Here is a 21,683-nt window from a genome sequence, read left to right as displayed (position 1 = left end):
GATAAAAGTCAGAGGTATAATTTGGCACTTGTGTGCTTTTCTTGAAAACCCCTTTCTTGCAAAGTGATGATTCTAACGTTCACGTCACTGTGAAGACCCAGCCTGACAACCTAGGATACTTCAGAGAATTTGCTGGCTTCCTTGATGACTTCTTCCTTGTACCAAGGAAGGCCATGGTCACGTGCTTTCTTTAACATTCACTGGTGAGATTTACCCACAACCTTGGGTAGCAACACATGGTTTTCATCTTTAGAGTCAAAACTCATTCATCCCAATATCTTTCCCCAGTTCATATGAATTTCAAGAGTTTCATGAAATCAATTTTACTGACTTCAGTTTGATTCCAGTTCCCAGCCGTACGTGGCTCTGTTTTCAATGTGCACGTCTCACTGGGAACAATCCTGGGTTAGCTGTACCACACAATTTCTCCCTTGTGTTTCTGGCGCATGCCATTCTACTGAAAATGAATTTTGTAAGGGCCAGAGACAGTTCGAATCGAGCAGGGGTGAGTGGGGGAGGAAATTGAAAGCACAGCGTACAATCATTTATAATTTCAACCTTTGGCCAAAAAAACCCCCAAAAGATGGCAAGGTGAATGTATATTACTATAATGCGACACCGCTGTGCTCCAGCTATCATTCATTCAACAAATATATACTGCGTGCCTATTATGTGCCAGGAACCATTCCAGGTACTAAGGATGGACTAGAGAATGGAACAGACAGAAATCCCAGTGCTGCTCTGCCAGACCCAAGGAATGACTCTCTGGGCCTGTCATCCAAAAGTTCCATCAGCAAAGCACCATAACCGGGCAGCTGAGCCACCAAACCCTCCCCAAGGAGCAGGACTAGAAAGTCCTCCCCAGAGTGAAGCTGCCTGGGGAGTGTGGGTTTTGCAACGGTCTAGGCCCAGAGCTGGGCCTAGACTTCAAAAGAAGCATGCTATGGACTGAATTGTGACCCTGCAGAATCCTTACATTGAAGCCAGGAATTACGGTTAAATGATGTCATGACGGGTAGGGTCTCCATCCTACAGGGTTAGTGTCCTTCTAAGAGACACCAGAGCTCTTGCTTGCTCTTGCCATGTGAGAAGACAGCCAGAAGCTGGCCATCTGCAAGGCAGGAAGAGAGCGTTCACCAGGAACCAAACTGGCCAGTGCCTTGATCTTGGACTTCCCAACCTCCAGAACTGTGAGAAAATGGTGTTTTTTTATGGCAGCCGGAGCTCAGGCAATGTAACGCACCGCCATCCTTAAGAGCCCTTCCAGTAACACTGCAGGGGGTTTGGGTTACATAAAACACAACCGGGAAGAAGCCATCCGATCCAGTAAGCAGCAAATGATTTCTGGACTTAATTTTTGATGTCTCCATTCAAATATTGCTATAAAAATAGGAGATGAGGTCAGCTTAGCACTGTCTCTAACAATGACAGTGACGGCTATCCTGAACTAACTTCTGCCTCAGATACTCCTCCATCAACCCCAAAATATTCACGGCCCTCAGAGCCTTCCCGTCTTAGCTTTAGCTTAAAGGACCTAAATAAGCATTAAAAGAAATTAAGCGAGCATTTTGCTACTCATTAGGCATAACCAAACACCTTCTCCTGACCAGTGGTTCTAATACCAGCTTAAGTCACAGAGCCTTTTCTGCTAAAAGGGTGTGTCTGTAGGGGTGCCTGGGTGGCTCAGTGGGTTAAGCCTCTGCCTTCAGCTCAGGTCATGATCCCAGGGTCCTGCAATCAAGACCCACATCTGGCTCTCTGCTCAGCGGCGAGCCTGCTTCCTCCTCTCTCTCTGCCTGCCTCTCTGCCTACTTGAGATCTCTGTCTGTCAAATAAATAAATAAATAAATAAATAGTCTTTTAAAAGGGTGTCTGCAGAATATGCAAAAATAGCGATATACTGAGAGTTATCATATCAACTTGAAATAATTTCACTAACTGAAAACACCGCAAGACCTGAGGTATGTAAGGCTTAGCATTCAAAGAGTAACAAAACAATGTTTTAAAGATCGCTTTTCTAAAGTTTTCAGCTACTAGTGGTCTGCCATCTGTTATCTGTTTTGTTCTGCAGCAAAGAACATCAGAGCTCTAGAACATCTTACAAAGCAGAAAAGCCTCGAAGTTGAGAACATTTTACTCCTTATCTTCTCTTTGAACAAACCAGGAAGGGACTGCCATTTCCAAGAAACAAAGCGCTGGGGTCCCGCTGCGGAGCTCAGTTTGAGAACTGCTGCTTTGAGGAAAAGAGTCTGGACAAGCAGTTCTACCGATACCTGTAGGATGTTTGGGCCACGAGAAATGGCTCAGACTCCGAGACAGAGGAGACAACGAGCTCAGGGAGCCAACAGGGCCGGTGTCCCACTTACAATTCATCTTGAATGTTGTCTGTCAGTTTGAAGAGCTGCTCCTGCCCCTCCGCCTGGCTCTCTGAGTAGCGGGGCAGCAGCCCCTGGGGCCCGGTGCAGCAGCGCGGCTTCCGAACCCTCTGGGCTTGAGTCCTGCATGGGGAAGGGAACACCAGGCAGGGAGGTTAGGTGTTATGGTTAAAGGATCTCCCTTCCTCATCCGAAATAAAAAGCGCTCCGTCATACAAGGCACACTCTGGCTTTAGCACTGGGAACCAAGCCGCAGCCTCACCTGTGAAGGCACTAGGAGGGAGCTGCTGGAGACTCCAGTTTTGTTTTGTTTTTAAAGGTTTTATTTATTTATTTGAGAGTGAGAGCGCCCGTGAATAGAAAGAGAGAGAGAGAGAGGCAGGCTCCCTGCTGAGCAGAGACCCCGACATGGGGCTCGATCCCAGGACCCCAAGATCGTGACCTGTGCCAAAGGCAGACAGGCAACCGACGGAGGCACCCAGGCACCCTGAGACTCTGGTTTTGACGAGAACCCTGCTCTGCCGTTTCCTGGCCGGGTGACCATGGACAACCGAGTTAGATTCTTGAACACCAGGTTCCAGTTTTCTCCATAAAATGGGAGGACACATACCCCACGGACAGCTCATGGAGCCTGTGCCAGACGGGATGGGGGCTAGCTACCAGCGACGGCTCCTGTTGTTGCTATTACTGAAACTTCTACTTGGGAAAACCCCACTTTTCTAGGAATCTTTAGGAGAGGCACCTCTGGACTTGGAAGGGCCAGGAAGAACAGTGTGGGGGCCCGGGCATCTAGGAAGCACATGCCAGGCTTCTGGCTTCTTTTAGGAGGAGCTCAGTGCCTGGGCATAAGAATCCTGGGAGGGCGAGGAGAGGCTCCATGGACGGGGCCCAGGCCACAGTCTGGGATTCTGCAGTGGCTCTAACTCATGCCATTCGGCGGTTGGTTGCCCAAAGGAATCTGCTTTGCCATGTCTTTCAGGGTAGGCTGATGTTGTCTTTTTCCACAAACCATATACGGGGTAATTGGTAAGTACTTTTCGGTGTTTTCCTAGAAACAGGAGTCCATATTTGTCTTGGAAAGGCTGTGCATATTTCAGATGACTGATAAGAGTGTGCCGGGTCTGTCCTCGGCCTTGTACTCGCTGTACTTTTCATTATTTGTTCCTGGATTCCACTGAAGCAAAACATCCCTCTCTAGACACAGCTAACAGAGAGGAATAAGGCTTGAATCAGCACTGAATCAGCACTTCTGAGCCATGCACACTAATAATGGCAGTGTAGAGACTTACTTGCAAGGGCACAGAAGTACCCTAGAGGGCAAACAGGGGTAGTAATATGGACAGAAACAGCCAGAAGCTTGCCACAGGCCATGCAATGAGGTAGTGGCGAAACTGGGACATTGCAAAGTGCTCCTGGGCCCAGGTCAATGCTCTGCTCCGGGCCGTGATGCGTGCAGTCCCATACCTGGTTAATGTCTGACATGTGCCAGAGCCAGAAATCCAGTAATAAATTTGTACAAGTTCTGGACTAAGGATGCCCTAGATACCACTAATGTAAGGAGATTGGGAAGAAGTTTCAGTGATCTGTATTAAGGGAATGGGTAAAAAAATTTTAGTTACATCACCTACTTACATACGCCCACTACACATAGTCGCAATTTCTTCTGCAAGATTTAGGCCCTCTAAGTGTTGGCCTCAAGATTGGGTTGGCCGTTTACATGCTCATCCTTGACTGAAGGGAGGGAGGGCAGTGTAAGGAGCTGCTGCAGGGCCACAGGGGAGAAGCCGGCCAGCTGCTGTTTGGGGGATGCTGGCCAAACATGGGGAGGGAGCGTGGTACCCTTTCCAGGGCAGCAAAGCCCTGCTTTGGTCACCTTGCCTGGGAGACAACTACTGTCATTCCAAGCCCTGCCCAGGGGGGGCTGATGAAGGGTCCTTTTCCGAAGGCGTCCTTCTCTCTACTATCTGTTGCCCATGAAGTTCCTGGAGGATGTTCAGGCTATTGGGGTAGAAGCCCAAAGGCCCCTCCCTCCAAGAGGAACAGAATGGGGCCCATTCCCCACAGTTTGCCAATGTTAAGATTTCATCCTGACACTTCTCACCCCATCTTCCCAATCCACTGGGACGTCTGCAGGTTCAACACTCGCACAGACCCCCATTGCAACCACTTCTCCAACTCTATTCATAACTAGCGAACCATCTCCAGATGTGCAATGGATTATGACAACAGTCTTGTAATTTATTCTATTTGCACCCTGTCTGTTCTCCTCACAGCAACAAGAATGATGCTTTTAAAATATACGTTAGACCAAGTTAGCCATGTGTCCCAAGTACATTTGCTTCGTGTCCCACTTAGATAAAACATTTGCTTAATTGCTAGGCTCCCCACCTGGAACATTCTTGAAAAGGATTTTGTTTCAGTCCCTGCTATCCTGGGATCGAGAACGGTACCCGGTTCATGGTTGAAAACAATAAACATGAGTTGAGTAAATGAATGAATGCATTTGTCGGCGGGCGGGGGGCAGGCACAAGGGCCATTTTAAGCATGGAATTCCAAAGTAAAAGTGGTGTACAAACTTTAGTGGAGAGTTTGAAGACCAGAGGTTCTGAGCCTTGGAGGTCGACAAAGTTAAGGCAAAATATGAACCAGCTAGAATCATATCTTCCTGAGAAAAGGATCAAGGGTGTGTTTATACAGTACACTGATCAAAACGAAGGACAGGGCAGGAAGGCATGGTCATGAAATTAATGTCTTCACTAACACATGTACTTCCCTTAAAAGAAACAATCTTTGCATTAGTACCCAAAGTGGGAACAGCCTGCTACCAGCAAGAGGAAGACGAAGAGTCCCAGATTTCTCTGGTGGGATCCAAAGAAGCCAGAGAAGTCAAAGAAAGGAGGCTTGTTCTGTACCTGAGCTCCCGGAAGTCGCATCTTGTAACAACTATAGAACAGTAGTGCCCGTGTTATCACATTATCAAATAGCTGTTCGGTGCATATAGTTATCTCTTTATCCCATGGCATCCCTCAGGATCTGCCCCATATTTCACTGACCCAGCCTCACCTCTACTCCCGACACATCTCTGAAGTAAACTATAAGCCCACCCAAACACCGGAGAACTGGAAAGTCAAGTAGCTCCCTTGTGGGTATATACGGCCTATCCATTAAGTTTCTTATTTGTCTTCCCCAACAGGTTGCAAAGTGTCTTCCCACATCCTTGGTCCTCATTCTGTGACCAACCAACCACCAAGGGACAGCTGGCCATAGCATTCAGACACAGCTGACTGGACCAGCTCACTGTGGCATTCGAGGCTTATTTTTCACATGGACATAGAAGAAAAAAAGAGTTCAGCTTTGTCCTGGAAGGAAACAGTCTTCCCTTATAGTCTCGTAACTGTAGGGGCTGCTAGAAGGTGTGGTTTAGAGATACTCTTACAAGGAGCACAAAGGGGTTAAAGGAATTCTTCCCCAAATCTCCTATTTCTTTGTTGCTGCTGGTATCTGAAAAACTATCCTTTCTTCTCCAAAACTCATCTAGAATGTTAACTTCGAAAGCCCAAGCTGGAGGCTGGAGGCGGTGTGTGCACGCGCGTGTGTGTGTGCCCTTAAAGTCGCTGCGTGTGAACAAACCTGGCACCAAACTTAATCAAGTAATTATGAACAAAAGTCCATAAGCTAGTGTTTTCAAACCTTGTAAGCCAGCAAAAACTTTAAAGTGAACTTCTCCACTGTGGGCCACTGGGTGATGGAACTGTTTTGTCCGTCTGTTGACGACAGCACTCTAAATTCCAATAACCCTTTGAAACCGGTGAGGCTATCAGTAACAGCAATCCTGTTTGTTCATCCGCTGCGACTCAGGAACACGGCATGTCTTATTTCTGAGTCACAGTTCTTAAGTCACTTCCCTGCATTTGTGCTCCCTGGGAGCCTAGGCGTACCTGGAAGGAAAGGACTCTATTCTCTTTTTAAACTGCCCTTTAAGGTTAGGCTCATCATTATCCTTGGTTCAAGGCCCACTGTCATCATTGACCTTTTCTTTCTTTATTTTAGATGGTATAATAAACATCCGTGAAACCACCATCCCCAACCCACAAATGCCATCATTGACCATAACCTGAATGTCTCCGTGTGGTCATCTGCTGCTCCCTCCCACCCCCTGTTCCTCCCCGACCTAAGAAAGCCACGATTCTAAATCTTGTACTTACCATTCCGGTGTCTCTTCTTCCTGTAGTCTTAGTACCTGTCAACATACACTCTGGTAGAGTATCATTATATTCTTTGGCTTTAGTTGTTCTAGTCTTTAAAAGGATGTCACTGCCTTTTTATGTTTGGGGACTTACTTCTTCCTTTTAAGTCACACTGCTAAGATTCAGCCATTCTTTCGTGTGCATTTTTAACCCATTTATCGTACCTGCTTATTTTTCTCATTCCATCGTAAGGATATACTATGACTCATCTGTTTCCCTGTGGATGGCACATGGGTTATTTCCAGGTTTTGCTATTACAAACAAGGCTACTATGAACATTCCTGTAACTGTCTCCTGGTGAAAGGAGGCAAGAATTGCTTTGGGTACATCTATTTAGGATGGACCTTGCTGGACCATCAGGCATGAATGTTCACCTGACAAGACGATTTAGCTTGTTTTCAAATTTACACTCCCACCAACAATGCATGGAAGAAAGCCTCGCAATCCGTATCCTTCCCAGCACTTGGTACCGTCTAGGACAACCCGTCCAATAACACAGCCTCTCATCTAGTACGGCTACTGACCAACTGGAAAGTTGCTAGTGTGAGCAAGGAACTGAATTTTTACTTATTTACCAGGAACTGAATTTTTAAAATGTAATTTAAATTAGGGGTGCCTGGGTGGCTCAAGTCATTAAGCATCTGCCTTCAGCTCAGGTCCTGATCCCAGGGTCCTGGGATCGAGCCCCGCATCGGGATCCCTGCTCAGCAGAAAGCCTGCTTCTCCCTCTCCCACTCTCCCTGCTTGTGTTTCCTCTCTCACTGTGTCTCTGTCAAATAAATAAATAAAAAATAAAATAAAATAAATGAAGTTAAAATCAATTTAAATTTAAACTGCATGTTAAACAGTACTGGTCTAGATTCTCAAGGTTTGGCTACTCGAATGGATACAAAATGGCACCTTTTTTTTTTTTTTTAAGATTTTAAATATTTATTTGAGAGACAGAGTGTGAGAGAAAGCAGAATTGGGGGAGGGAGAGGGAGAGGCAACTCCTCGCCGAGCAGAGAGCCCGATGTGGGGCTCGATCCCAAGACCCTGAGATCTTGACCTGCGCTGAAAGCAGACATTCAACTGACTGAGCCAACCCAGGTGCCCCTCCTGTTGTTTCCTTCTCCTCCCCACCTTTCTTTTTCCACCTAAAGGATGGTGGTGCCCATTACAGGAAATGGAGCAAGTGGATGCTAGAGTGGAAGGGTCGTCTTCTAAGGTACGCTGGCCCACCACTGTGGGGCCATCCTCTGGCCTCCCCTGCTGGCCTTGCTCCCTATCCCTTGGTCACCTTCCCTGTCGGGGTGTGCTGCTCCTTGGGCAGGGTCTTGGCACCCCGGCCCTGGGGATGACCGACCCTCCACTACACAAGACGTAGCAAACCCCCGCCCACTCACCTCTCATTAGTTGATGGCATCTCTTACTAACACTTGACATAAAAAATGGTTTAAAACACGAGTCTGTTTAGTGCATATGCAGCAACTCTGCCTCCACAAACCTTTGTTTAGCCAAAGGTCTGTGGTGTATTTAATTGCTCCCAGCTGGGGGTTTGTCGGCCATTTTAAGCTCTCAGCTGCTGCGGTTTATAAATTTCACAGTGTATAGAAAGAAGCAGGCCTTCCAGTCAACCAGCTAATCCAAAATGTCAGCACCAAATGAACTTGAGCTTTGAACTCCATGAAAATGTCAGAGAGTCGGCTGTGCTGCATGGACGACTCTTCCCCCAGGGAAGGGGCTGCTGATACAGTGGCTGATACACGGCAGATATCCACCCGGTGAGCGTGATCGGTACAGAGTAGGTCTGCATCTGGCCGCTGCTGACACACACTGGAGGCCTCGAACCGACGATGAGGATAATGAAAACAATTCATGTCGTTTTCTTTAAGCAACAATAAATCCAAACAAGGTGACACCGGGAGATCTAACCAGTTCCACTTGGGTTGATCCTGCCTTTCAGCCCGAGGGTCAACAGTTGGCCACCCATGATTTGTTCTTCGCTGATATGATGAGTAACTATGTCATAGCTCAATTGGTTGAAGACAGATGCCGTACACACAGACCCATACCCCCGTACAGCTTAAGTTAAGCTATTAGTCGGCTGAGAAATTTGTCATGGCCAATGTCTATCAACCAAGGGAGGTTCAAAAACAACCAGTAAATGAGGAGAAAGTGTATGTCAGACACGTGACTTCCTACTACAATAGAATGTTTATTCGCCTGATGACTGCCATCTTCCTGGGGGCTGTGTGTACTGACCCCAACAGAGTGATGGATTGTGCCTGCATTTACTTGATGTGTGTGTCCGAGACTTTTGTTTTAATTAAATATCTTACAGATATATACTGTGCTCAGCTGAGCACAAACAGTTAAGCTCAGAACAGAAGGTCAACTCAGACTATCTCTTCAAATACGGTTAATGGATGACAGCTCCAAGATACCGGGATTCTTGACTGAGTGGTTCAACCAAACATTTGTCAGTTCTCTAAAAGGACTCAACAGTCTGTCTAAACAATACTCAGCCCCAGAACTGAGTTTAAGGGACTGGTTAAAGCTGCCCCCCATACCCACTGCGGTCGTGTCTGGAAGTTCAGGAAAGCCTGCAGCACCGTGAGTCCCATCTCAGCCCGACCTCTAGCCCTCTTGTCCCTACTGTGCTCACTTCCGAAGACGAAGTGGGAAAGCATTTTTTTCCCCACAGATTTTACTCCTTTCAGTGGAAACTGTAATCAGAGGAGATTCTGTGAGAGGATGAAGGCCTCTAAAATTTGGCTCAGTTCACATAAGAAATTCGTCCCCTCAGTTCCATGACAAACAGAAATCTACTTTCTAGAACCTACTGAGACAGCATTCAATCCATTGGTTTACTAATAACTGCTGAGCTCTTGCTGCACTGAACCTTAAACCCAGAAGATTACACCAAATATTTAAACCATCGTAGCAAATGCTACGACAATTTGGATTCTCAACGTGAAAAAAATAGGTTGGGCAGAATGAAACCAAGGATCCAAAGTAAGGCAGCCGGAAAAACAAGCTTGCTCAGAGCCCTGCGAAGGGCATGTGTCTTCCTCTGGCCCCACATCCCCACCCCATGTAATGACTTTTCCTGAGCTATCACAAACAGAGGCTAGTGCCAGGCCTTTGGGAAGACAGGGATAAATCAAGCTTCCAGGGACCCTGCTGGAGTCTAACGTAGAAGATAAACAGAAGGCAGCAATTCTAATGCAGCGGGGGATGGGGCGGCACCCGGGGAGAGGCCAGGCTCTGCGGCCAGGCTGCCTGGTCAGAACCCCAGTTCCACCACTTACAAACAGTAACCTGTGGCAAGTTAACCTCTTGGGGCCTTGGTTTGCTCATCAGTAAAATGGGGATGCTAATAATGAGGTTGTTGTGGAGTAAATAATGTGTCTAAGCGCTCGTAACAGTGCTTGGCACGTGACAGGTGATCAACAAAATGGTGCCTGGGACGGTGATGGCGACGAGGACATACCCGTGGAGAGCGCCCTGGCTACCAAGGCAGGCCCTTACCTAGCTTAGGTCGCGGAAGCCGGGATGGGCTAGGGTCCAGCAGCTAATCCTTCTCACTTAGTTCTCTTTTTGGGGAAACTGTTTGAGACAGAAATCTTTCCCTTTTCCTTCTGCTTTCTTGTTAACATTCTACTTCCTTCTCTCTAGAGTTCCGCATTGTATTGTCACAACTGAAAAATGTGGGAAAGATGCTGATTCATGAAATCGTTAGCAATTATATTCCTATCGCCGTGAAGGTTTTAGTAATTTGACATCCTGCAGTGGGGACAACATTTCCTGGGCTGGGCTCTCTCCCATCAGTGGGATTCACACCTGACTTGTTTATAGGGGTCAAGGCTTCCTATAACCCAACACATGTTTTGGGGACCCCATGACATTGCAACTGTGACAGCTGGTAGGACTCATGCCAACAGATACGCCTACGGGGATTTAACCTCTAAGAACAACACTACTGGAAAGTTTTTTTTTTGGAGGCAACTAACTGCCTCGGGGTGTGAGCCTACCTGTTCATGAGGCTGGGGGAGGGGCAAAGCCAGCTGGCTTCATTAAAATTTCCAATCAAGTGGCTAACATTATAGTCAGATTATGGACTGATAAAGCCTCGGATTTCCTAAAATGCCTTTCTGTATGCATCCAGGGGTTGCTTTTTTGTTTTGGTTTGGTTTTTGTTTTTTAAAAGCAGACAGCTAAAAAGTGGTTTGCGACTTTCAACATCATTACAGAATCAAGGTATTTGACCAACGCAAGCTTTGTTTGTGTTCTAAACAGAGCGTTCTGAATCAGGATGTACTGCTTATAGGAATCTCTCAAGCCACTGGCAAATTCCTTGCTAACCTGTCACCTCAAATGTCAGTCCCAAGATATTTCACCTGGGCCAGAGCACACAATTCCTGGTAAACTTGATTTTGTGGCTAGTTAGGGTAAATACTAATGATAACAAGCTGATTAAACCAATAAATCAGATCTTTTCAGACTGATTTCTGGCAAATGATTACTAATTTCTTTCTTTTAATCTTTATATTATCTACCTTCTCCCAAAAGTTGATCTCTTTTAAGAGAAAGATGAAATTTAGGAGAATGGTGGTATGGAGAAGAACGCAAGCCTTTGCAAAAAGACACAGACTGCAATCCCAGTCCGTTCACTTATTCGGTGAGTGATCTTGAAGAAGTTACTAGATTGCTGGCAGCCTCAGTTTCTTCATCAATAAATGGGAATATGAAACTTGCTTGCTTGATTGATAATGCTGAGATAACACATGAAGAGTACATAGCACAGTGCCTGGCACACAGCAGGTACTCATTAAAAGTTGTCTCCCTCTCCCCTACCCTTATTCAGAATTCTTGGGTGTTTCCTCAATGGAAAATACCCAAATGCACAATGTTTAAGTTTAGATTTAAAATTGAAGCCTGAAAATCACTGCGGAAACCTGATTTGCTGAATATGTATGATGACTCAGAAGCAGTTGGTGGGATGACTGGGTGCACAGGTGTCTGCTGAAGGAACAGCCCCGCCCGAGGGGGCACTCACCTGGCCTGCGCCATCCACCCGTGTCCTTACAGAGTTGGAGCTAACCCACTGCGTGGCTCATTAAACCACACCAAATGGCAAAGTCTAAAATTGGAACGGGGAATTTTGGAACATTGTCATTCATCACAACAGAGGTTTTTTAGAACGTTGCAGTGGCAGAACTGACGTTTGTAAGATAACCTGCCTACACCCTGAAAACGGAGCTGCCCTGAAGAGGGGCTGGGGACGGGCCCTCAGCATCGCTCACCCCTGGCCCGCGGCCGCCCCATGCTCCTGTGCGGAGGGCCTGCTCCGTGACCACAGCAGGAATGGGGTGCGGCAGCCCACCTAGGGGCTGCTTGTCATTTGTTTGCTTGTTTTTTTCAAGCCCATCCCTTCATCCAGGCTGAAAGTTCTATATGACCTTCTAACATCAGGCAGAGTATGGGTGGCGCAGAGTGGTGGCAGGAAAGGACAAAGAGGGAACAGGAGAAGGTGCCTCAAAACCAGACCAGACGCAAGATTAACTAACACCCATCAGGAGACTCAAAGTTCCCCCACAGCTCCCACACTCCCAGGGACAAACAGGCTCTGTTTCAGGCCCTGAGCTTAGCCTGGAGGTCACAGAAGGTCACACTGAGACCCTGGGAGGATAATGCCCCCCCCCCCCCCCCCCGGGGCAGCCATCAACCTCTCCCAGGGAGGGGGCTTGTGTTCTGAAGTGAGCTGTGGCCTGGAGCGCGAGCTGTGTCCAACAAAAGCGACATGGAACCAGAGTTTTCTGTCCAATGCACTGTTCAACCGCAGCACCCCGTGCAGTTCCCGGCACAGGAAGACACAATAAATGGACCGATGACCACAAGGCTGTGTTGGCACCGGTGGCAGGAGGGCCGGAGCTGCTGCTGCTGCAGCTGAGGCAGCAGGGGGGTGGGGGGGGTAGTCTAAGCCCGAGAAAGGTGGGGACTTGGTGACAGACGACCCAGGAACCCCCGGAGCACAGGCACACGGGTCCTTCCCTCGCAGGGGCATGCCACAAAGTTACTGCCTCAGTGGTATTCTCCCAGGGAGCCATGGGACAGCCACCTGGTGGCCTTGGGGGACCACGCACCATCTGCACTCTTCCAACAGAAGGAAGAGTGGGGACTGGCCCTCCTGAAGCTGTTCAGAGGCCCCGTGTCCTCCTGTCTCGACACTCAGTGCTTACACAGCTCAGAACCTTCCAGCCAAGGTGACCGATTCTCTGTGCTAGCTCAAATTCCAGGGAGAACTCTGTTCAAAGGCTTGTTTCGTATGGCTTCTATGAGCTCAGTCCTAAGTTTTAGTCTTTGACCTAGAAACAGAAAAGGAAGCGGCCCCTCCATGAACCCCTCATCTTTCTGTGACCAGCTGGTGCTTTTTTATTGTTTGTCATCAAACAGAACCCGTGGCGGAGCCTTCCCAGAAACCAGGGCCACCTCTAGTCAAATCCGACCCTCCGGCAACAAGAGATGGCACCTTCTCTTTGAACTTGGGTCAGGCTGGCTCAGGCCCATCGTTCCGGTGGCCTCAAGAGTATCCTGGATTTTCAGGCAAAAGAAGAGATTTTTCCTGCTCTGGCTCTTGCCACAGCAGCTGCGTAGAAAGCCAGAGCAGGAATAAGACAAGGAGAACATCCACGTGTCTGAGCGGGGAGTGGGCTCCACAGGTTCCATGGCGTCCCTTCTCTGTGGACAGGACAGAAGCAGGACACAAGCTGGCAGCTCCGTGATACCCTCGGGGGCCCCTACAAAAGCTGCGTGTCTGCCTGGTGCCATGACGTTCGAGTCGGGGACAAAAGATGGTTCTTTATTTGGCGATAAGAAGGTCACGCTGCTTTATAATTAAATGCCGCCAGAGTGAACATGAATGGGACTGATCGCCACAGTCCGTCAACCCTTGGCAAACTGGTTTGTTTGGTCTGGACGGCGAGCAACATTCCACACTACTGGATTTTTTCCCTCCCAGCTCCCCTGTGGCCCCATCACCCCCCAAACCTTTTTAAAAAAAAAATTACAATCTGTTCTGCTGTCTCAGGTTACATTCTGTAAATAATAAGCAACACTGATGAAATGCAAAAAGCTGAAAATTTGTAAAAGCAGAAAGATCTGCAGTGTGTCCCACATCTGTGTCACATTAAACACTGCACTCAACAGATCCGTGGATTCCTGTCTAATCAGCGCATGAGGGCGACGTGGGCCGGAGCGGCTCTCGTGCCACAGGACACAGCAGGGCTGAGGGTCACCGGATGCAGGCAAGGAGGGGCAGGAGCTGGCACCAGGAGGCGGGTGCGCCAAGCACCTCAGTGCAGATGACACGTGGCTGCCGGCGGCCTGGGTTCTGGCACATGTGCGTGAGAGATGGCGGTGGTTAGGTCACCGGGCAGCAAGCCCTTGGCCCCCTCCTCCATGCTCCTCAAGGCCGCTGAAGCTGGGCCCATGGCGGTTAGCCTAAATAACATGTTTTAATGACAGAATGTCTCATTTGAAGGAGTTGGCTCCATATACATTAAAATGACGGCAAAATAAAAATAGAACAGAAGGAAACCAATTGATGTCCGTTTGGTAAAATGCTTAGAAGCTACCAGGGATGAAAGTTGTCATGCCAGGCAAAATCTGACCCCATCTTTATTTCTCAAGTATCTCTCTCTCTCTCTCTCTCTCACACACACACACACACACACACATGCATAAGCACAGGCACTCACACCCGCATTTAAGAAAAACTGGCACAGCATGAGAGAGAGACTGGCATGTTTTAAACTTGTGGCATCGTGTTGAGTCCCTGAACAATTATAAAGCTCTGTGTTGGAAAAAGCCAGATTCAGACTCAACAGTGAATCTTTACACAGAGCAGCACAAAAGGCCTCTAAGGATACTCCAAAAAAAAAAACCGAGTACACGGCCACCACAGCCAGCTTGCTTAGCTCATATTTTTGCCATCAACTTTACGTGACAGACACCAGAATGAAGATGGCTGGGCCCCCATAGTCCACGCTGTGTCCCCGCAGCTGTGTTCACTGTGCTGACTATACATGGGGCAGGCCACTGTCACGACATTCCTAGAGGAAGTTTTTAAATTAGTATTCCATCTCATGGAGGAGGAAATCGTGCCTTAGAGAGATTATCAAGGCTGCTCAAGGCCATTCAGTTGGTAAATGCAAAGCCAAACTTGATCTTGGGTCTTTCTCATTCTCTTGGACTCAGTAAGCTTATAATCAGCATGAGTGCTGATGAAATCTCTTTAGTAAATACTCTGACCCATCACTGGGTTGGGCATTCTGGCCATCCTAGAGGGATACCAGTGGAGGCAGAACCATGACCTCAGGAAGCTTATCATCTAGTTGGGAAGGTAAGATGGACATCCTTGAAATGGGTGGGGAAGAGACCTAGAAAGTGCACCTGTGACGAGCATGCTAGGAGGGCTGGCGCCACACAGACAGAGGGCACAGGGGGCTTCCTGGGAAGGCCTGGCTTCAAGCAGGGTCCTGCCTACGGGCAGAGCGAGATTTTTATGAAGACAACGAGGTACATCAATACTAATCCGCCAAGTTTTACAAACGGAACTAGTGGTGATCAAATATGGAGAAGTTGCATGAAAGGAAATCAAGACAAGATAACAGACCACACCGCATACAATCCCGGAACATTTGTCTGAAGCCTCTTTCCCGGCGCTAGAGCAACTGCCTGAAGGCTGTGAACGGTGGCGGCTGTCCTTTCAAAGTGGGGTGCGGACGTTAACTGACAGGGATTCGCACAGTGACTCATCTAAATGTCATTAATATTTGGAAGGAAAATATGTACTAATATTGATGAGAAATGGTTTAAATGACAACTTTTGGAAGGGTCAGGCCAAGACAGGGGAGAGGAGACAAAGGCAAACACTAGGAAGGGAGCCACACTCCGCTCTCGAGGGCTGTAGGAGGGGCTGGGGTGAGGCATATGCAAAGGGAATTCACAAAACAAGAAACCCAAACTGCCAACAGGAGTAGGGAAGATGTCTCCGCGCTAATTATCGAAGAGATGCGCGCAGTAACATGGAAACATTCACTCCCTCAGATCAGGGTGGCGGGGGCTCAAAAGAGTCACAGTGCCTTGTTCTGCTCCATACAACTCTTGGCGAGAGGGGCGGCTGGAAGGGGTGAGTAGCCTGGGATGGCAGAGGGCTGGAGAAATGGGGCCTCTCACTGTGGGCGGGAGCACAAGAAGTTCAACTTCCTAGAAGGCAAGGTGTCACGTGTGTCAAAACAGCGAAGTGTATTATATGCAATTTAATATTATATAAATGTTAAAAGTGATGATTAACCTCTGGAATGGAAGGATGTTCCAGGGTCACTGTTGAGTGAACAAGGTCTGTGGTCCTGTTTGTGTAAAACCACACACACAGAGAACTACCTGCCAGGGTGGCCACTATTAGCCTCTTGGAGATCAGCAATGGCCAGTGCAATTGAGTTCTTTCTTCTTCTTTTCTTTTAAATGGGAATGAGAGTGTCTACCGCACTGGTTTGCCGTGAAGAGGGAACTTGCCAGGGCCCTTGGAGCGGTGTCTACACACTGCCAGTGCTCGTGTATCTCTTGAATTTTCACAACAGCTCACATTTGTGCATATTTTTAAACTCAAATGACAGAACTGTTCTTTCAGAAGACAACCTGGGGTGCAGTGAGGCACACACGCCAAAAATGTCTAAAGTCAAGAACGCGTGTGTTCAAATCTCCATCGTCACACACCGTACCTGAGTATGGGCTGGGCGCGGACGGGAAAAGGAGTTGGAGTGGCCAGGCCTCGTCTGGAATGGCTTTCTTCTGGATAAGGGGCAGTCCAAGTGGCGTTTCTCAAGAGGAAGGGGACAATGATTTGACCACTGCTATCCCTGCTACCTCCTCCGAGAGCAGAGGGCAGAACAGCCCTACCCTAGACTGGATGGTGGTGAGGGCTGCTGGTGTTATCCTGGGAACCCGGGGGTCGCCTGCAGCAGGCCTCCTCCCCGGCCCATCTGACTTACTTTTCCAGCCCTATCTTGCTTTTTGACCTTGAACCACAGAGCGAGGGCTTCTCTGGCTTGCAGCAAGCGGCTAGCTCGGGGCAACATGCCCTGCCGGCTGAGTGGGAGGTGGCAGACAGGGCCAAGGCCCAGGTGCTCACAGCACTCGCCCTGAACGGCCCCGTGAGGCTGGCCGGGGACTGCGGAAGGGGCACTCAGAATGGGCAGAAGCAAGAGCACGCTGCCTCCCGGTTTGCCCGAAATTCCCTGCCTGTTAACACAGGGAGAGAGAACATCTGGAACTGGTTTTGAGGCTCTCCAGCTGCAGAGCCACTAGAGTGAAGTTCGGGTTTCACTGGAAATTGCATTTCAGGGGCTTACAGACTGTCCTTTCTGATTCTCATCAGGGTGGAGTACAACCTAGAAGACAAGCTGGTTCACAGACCAAATCAGTTTTGCTTTGAAATGTTCTCCTTTCCCCACCCCACCCCCCTTTGAAAGCAGAATTAATGGTCCAGGTGGTGAGAATTCAAAAAATGAAAGAAAAGGGCGTGGGGTCATCTCAGGTGCATTTCGATGCCTTCATAAAAATCAGACGCAGCCCCTGGGTCAGAGTCGACACCAAGCCTTCAGAGAGCCTGGTCCTCCTAGGAAACAAGAACCAACAAGACTGAACCCATCTGAATTGTCAGACGGGGGCCTGCCTCTACAGGACTAGAAAAAATGTGGATTCAAAATGTGTTAGGGCTTGTTGGGCACCAGCAAGGCAGCAGGGAAAGATGCTAGATCCTTCCAGACAGAGGGGACAACAGAATCAAGTCCCATTGGATCTGGTCCAGCCAAGCCCACCATGAGCTTTTGGAAAGTGGCCTCCCCAGGCACTGGGACACAGGCTGACTCATCAGCAGTCGGCACCATTCTCTCTAGGAAAAAGCAGGTGCCTCCGGGAGCCTAACCCAGAGCAGAGGGGTCGGCACCTCTCCCTACTCTGCCAACGGCAAATAAAACCCTCTATTCTAGCCTCTCCTGCCTGCTGAGTGCTGGTTTCTCCCTCTGGACCTCAAGCTGGAGGCAGATCGGGAGAGCACAGGTATATGGCCTGCTCCTTGGGTGGACAAGCTCCTTGGGGTGGAGAAAAGCAGGCAGGCCTGGGACACCCCTGATACAGACCAAGGAGGGTGAGACACACATAAGCAAGAGGTGACTTTCCAGTGCCTTTCAGCGTCCCCCTTCCAGAGGATCACTCAGATGCAAAACGCTCAGACCACACTTCCTTCCACATGGTACATAAAGCACTGAAACTTTCTAAGACTCTCTGTCTTAAAATTTTTGCAGATAAGAATTTCTGTAATTCCCAGTTAGGGGATCATCTGGCTACCTCACAGCATCTTCAATCATTGTTAAATTAAACAAAAATAATTTTAAAAAGCAGAATTTCTTCCTATAATTTAACTGCTCACTACTTCCTTAGCATTTCTCTCTGCATACTTCGAAAGGTACAGCACAGCTCCTTGATGCCAAGTGCATTCAAATACGTGACAAAGAGCACCTCCCAACAGGTGCCCCGTTAAGAGACATCTAGTACCAAGGTCTGCTGAACTTTGGGTTAAGCAATCATTTTGTGGAGTCCACACCATAAGTTAGTTCCACCCAGGCTCTGAAAGCACCATGACCGTAGAAGCATGACCAAAGAGAATCCAGTGACCTCAACGTGGGCTGGGTGCTTCTCCCCCTAAAAGCATCTTTTTTTTTTTTTTTTTTTTTTTTTTTTTTTTTTTTCCGGGCCCCACAGCACCAAAGTGAGCAGAAGCTATCCTTGGCCACGAAAAGGAGGGTATAGCATACTGAGCACATACTACTCGGACAGTCTCCTTCCAAGGCTTCCTGTTCTGTGTAGCAGCTGGAGTTCCCAGGTGACCAGATGGTGAAAAGAGCTTTTGCTGGATGGCAGGGCAAAGGCGCAGCCAGGACGTATCAGTGCTAGTTTGCGAAACTGACCAATTCTGCATCAGAAGGCTGCGGTGGTTTCTCACTGGGGGTGGCGGCGGGGGGGCAGGGGTGCGGGAAGGAGGACCTGGGACAGCTCCTAGACACAAAGTAGAGTGGCTAGGATCTCAGGCATAGACACTGGCAGGCGAGGGCCTCCCATGGTCCTCTCACACTGGGTTTAGCATCATTTTGTGGAGTCCACACCAAAAGTTAGTTCGGGGTTGAGCTGGTGGGGGGCGGGGGCTATGAAGGTGGTAAGCATCCTTCACACCAAAAGAGATCCAAAGTTTATAGAAACTATACCCGCCCCCCCCCACACCCTGTTCCCCCAACAACCTCACTGACATATTCTCTCGTATCTTCTGGGTCAGAGGCAGATGTCCTATTCCCACACTCCATAGCCATGGCCAACAATTGAAAGGAAGTGGATCATGAGACCTGGTAAGAAGCCTCAGATTTAAATCCATAACGTCTTTTGATGGGAGAGACCAAGGGATGATCCAGAAGGAGCAGAGAACTTAGGGATGCGTGCTCTGCACTCAGACTGCCAGGGCTCAAATTCTGGTTCCCTCTCACTACCTCTGCAATCTTAGACCAGTCACATAACCTCTCTGTGCCTCATGCTTCTCACCTGTAAAATGGGGAAAATCAAGCGCCCACCTCACCAGGCTGCTGTGGAAATGAAACAGGACTGACACTAATATATAAAAACAAAATGCTTACAATAGTGTGTGGCATGTGTAAGTGTTCTGGATCCAGAGCCCCGTCAGCCCCGCCAGCTGGGGACATGGGTACCTACCTCCGATGCCCTGTCCCTTGCGGACAAGCTCTCTGGAAATGACAGTAACGTATGCCTTGCTGGACAGTGTGGACAAAGGGCCACAAAGGCCACCAGTTTGGCCAAAGGGTGGACAGCACTAAACCACTCCCTTAACCCACTGTTTTCCTCGGATCCTCGGAGCACAGACGGAGCTCTCCTCCTCGCTGCACACACCGGAGCCGTGTCTGTCTTGCATGTACTCCGGGCGGCATCACTGCGAACACCCAGGCATCTGCAGGCCTGGCTGCGACGGCGCCCCCATTGCCCTGTGGGCTCCCTGGCGGCCAGCACCCTGGCCTACCAGGCCGGCCCCCGCGGCAGCCTTCTGCCTGGTCTGTGTTTGCACCCGGGCTCAGCTCCGGAAAGCCCGCAGGTGAGGCGACGACCAGCCTTCGGGGCGGCTGCGTGGCAGGGAAGGGACGCAGACGCGCTCCCGCCTGCATCCAGCCGCCGCCGCCAGCGCAGCCTCCGCGGAGACGGGTAGGTTTCCTGTGGTGTCAGCCCCACTTCCTTCGGCAACATTATACTGCAAACAGAGGGCTACTTTGAATAATGCGCTCTGGTGTCCCGTTTCTGGCCGGGGGGCGGGTGTGTGTGTGTGTGTGTGTGTGTGTGTAGACTGCCTGCCTTCTCCGGAGGGAAACCCGCCCTAGACGGCGTTTCTTCCCTCTCCCCAGGCCCGGAGAGCTCTGTCTGGGGAAGGGCGACGAGCCGGCTCGCCTGCAGGTCCTGGGCCGGGCAAGCTCAGAATGGCAGCTGGGTCGATTACACGCGGTGTGAGAGGGTTAAACAGGACAGCCGCCTCGACTCCTTACAAACGTTTGCCCTGTGGACACGCACTCGTTGGCGGCGGTGCAAGCCTCGAGCCGTGTTACACGCCTTAACGATATGGTTCAACTCTCGGTCAGGCTTGGGCCTGGCGCGGGGCCAGACCGCAATCAATGGGACACAGAACCTCCCCCTTTCAGATCATCACGAAGGCTCATATTATCTCCTTTTCGTCGTGCTGGTTAAATTTATGGAGCAGAACCCTGAAGCCGCATTCCTTGGCCTGGGCCGGCCCACGCGGCCCTCCTTCCCTTTGTTCGGTCCTGTAAGCGAGCCGTGCTTTGGAGGACGGCAGGGTTGTTAGTTCAGGCACTGACTGTTTGCTCATGACTGAAATGAAAGAGTTCAGTGGAAGGGCAAAAGGACAGCCCAAGTGTAAAACCCCATCCCAGCAGGCCCTGGGCCCTACGTATAGGCCCAGAGCTGCTCCCGGACGGATGACTGCACTTTGTTCTCACGAAAGCGAAACCTTCAGTCTGATCCCTACTACGGCATCTACAGAACGGCAGCCAGGCCTTTCTGGGGCACACCTCCATGCCAGTGTGTGGATTCGGGGGTACCGTGGGGGGAGCCTGCCCTTCCCAGAGCCGAGATGTTAAAAGGAGCCACAGCCCACGACCATACTCGTCTCCCCAGGTCCCGCACGGGATAGGACAGCAAACGCGGACTCGTAGCTGGTCTTACTTTGAATATTCATACAAGAAAAAGTAAACTGGTTGCCCAGTCCTTGGCTACAAGGCTGGGATGCACGGGAGGGAGGCAAGCAGTGGGGAGGTCCGGGGTCATGGACTCACACAGGAGAAGGTCCCGTGCATCAGACCTTCCACGTCTGCCCACTCGCTCTCCCCTTGACCTTAAGCATCTCTGATTTGTAGATAAAGGGTTGAACGATCGAAGGGGGCATCTGCAGCTCACTCCAGAGGAGGCCGTCTGATGGCTGGAAGGGGGTCACGCCAGAGCTGAATCCGGGCTCCCCAAGGGGCGAGCTGCAGATCCGCGTTTCCTCAGGTGAACCAGCATGCTTTGTCATCTGTTATGCCTCCACGGGTCCACCTCTACGTGAGGCTACCGGGAGCCCACCATGATGATCCGAACTCTTCTAACCCAAGTCCAAGCATAAGAGAGGGAGAAGGAGTAAAAGGAATGGCAGGGGCGGGGGGGGGGGGGACCCTAAGCCAGAAACTAAACCAAAGACATGTTAAGAGGAGCAGGTAGGAGAGCCTCTGAGGGGAGTCGCTCTGGATTCAGAAGCGCTTTCCTGCCAGTCTGGTCCTTTTGGCCACTGTTGAGCAGAACTAGGCCAGGGCCCAAGCGTGTTTAGAAACGAAACCAGAAATCTCAAACGAGCAAGAGCATCTACTTCTTTGGTGGCGTCTAGTAAGGCCCGTGTCTGGTCCGAATGAGGACT

At 49.6% G+C, this 21,683-nt stretch overlaps 1 protein-coding gene across 11 annotated transcripts in view; it reads right to left on the bottom strand.

Annotated features, from left to right (window-relative positions):
• Positions 1–21,683, bottom strand: part of VPS13D (vacuolar protein sorting 13 homolog D) — a 250,476-nt gene that overhangs the window by 8,409 nt on the left and 220,384 nt on the right. For all 11 annotated transcript variants that reach the window (XM_032863445.1, XM_032863446.1, XM_032863449.1 and 8 more), the window contains one exon: positions 2,367–2,498. In XM_032863445.1, the coding sequence (XP_032719336.1) occupies positions 2,367–2,498 (132 nt within the window). The remainder of the gene's footprint in view (positions 1–2,366; positions 2,499–21,683) is intronic.

The sequence above is a fragment of the Lontra canadensis genome, unplaced genomic scaffold, assembly GCF_010015895.1.
Source record: "Lontra canadensis isolate GAN:19392208 unplaced genomic scaffold, GSC_riverotter_1.0 scaffold25, whole genome shotgun sequence".
Taxonomy (NCBI): domain Eukaryota; kingdom Metazoa; phylum Chordata; class Mammalia; order Carnivora; family Mustelidae; genus Lontra; species Lontra canadensis.
The sequence above is the reverse complement of the archived record's forward strand: the minus strand, read 5'-3'. Positions and strand labels throughout refer to the sequence as shown.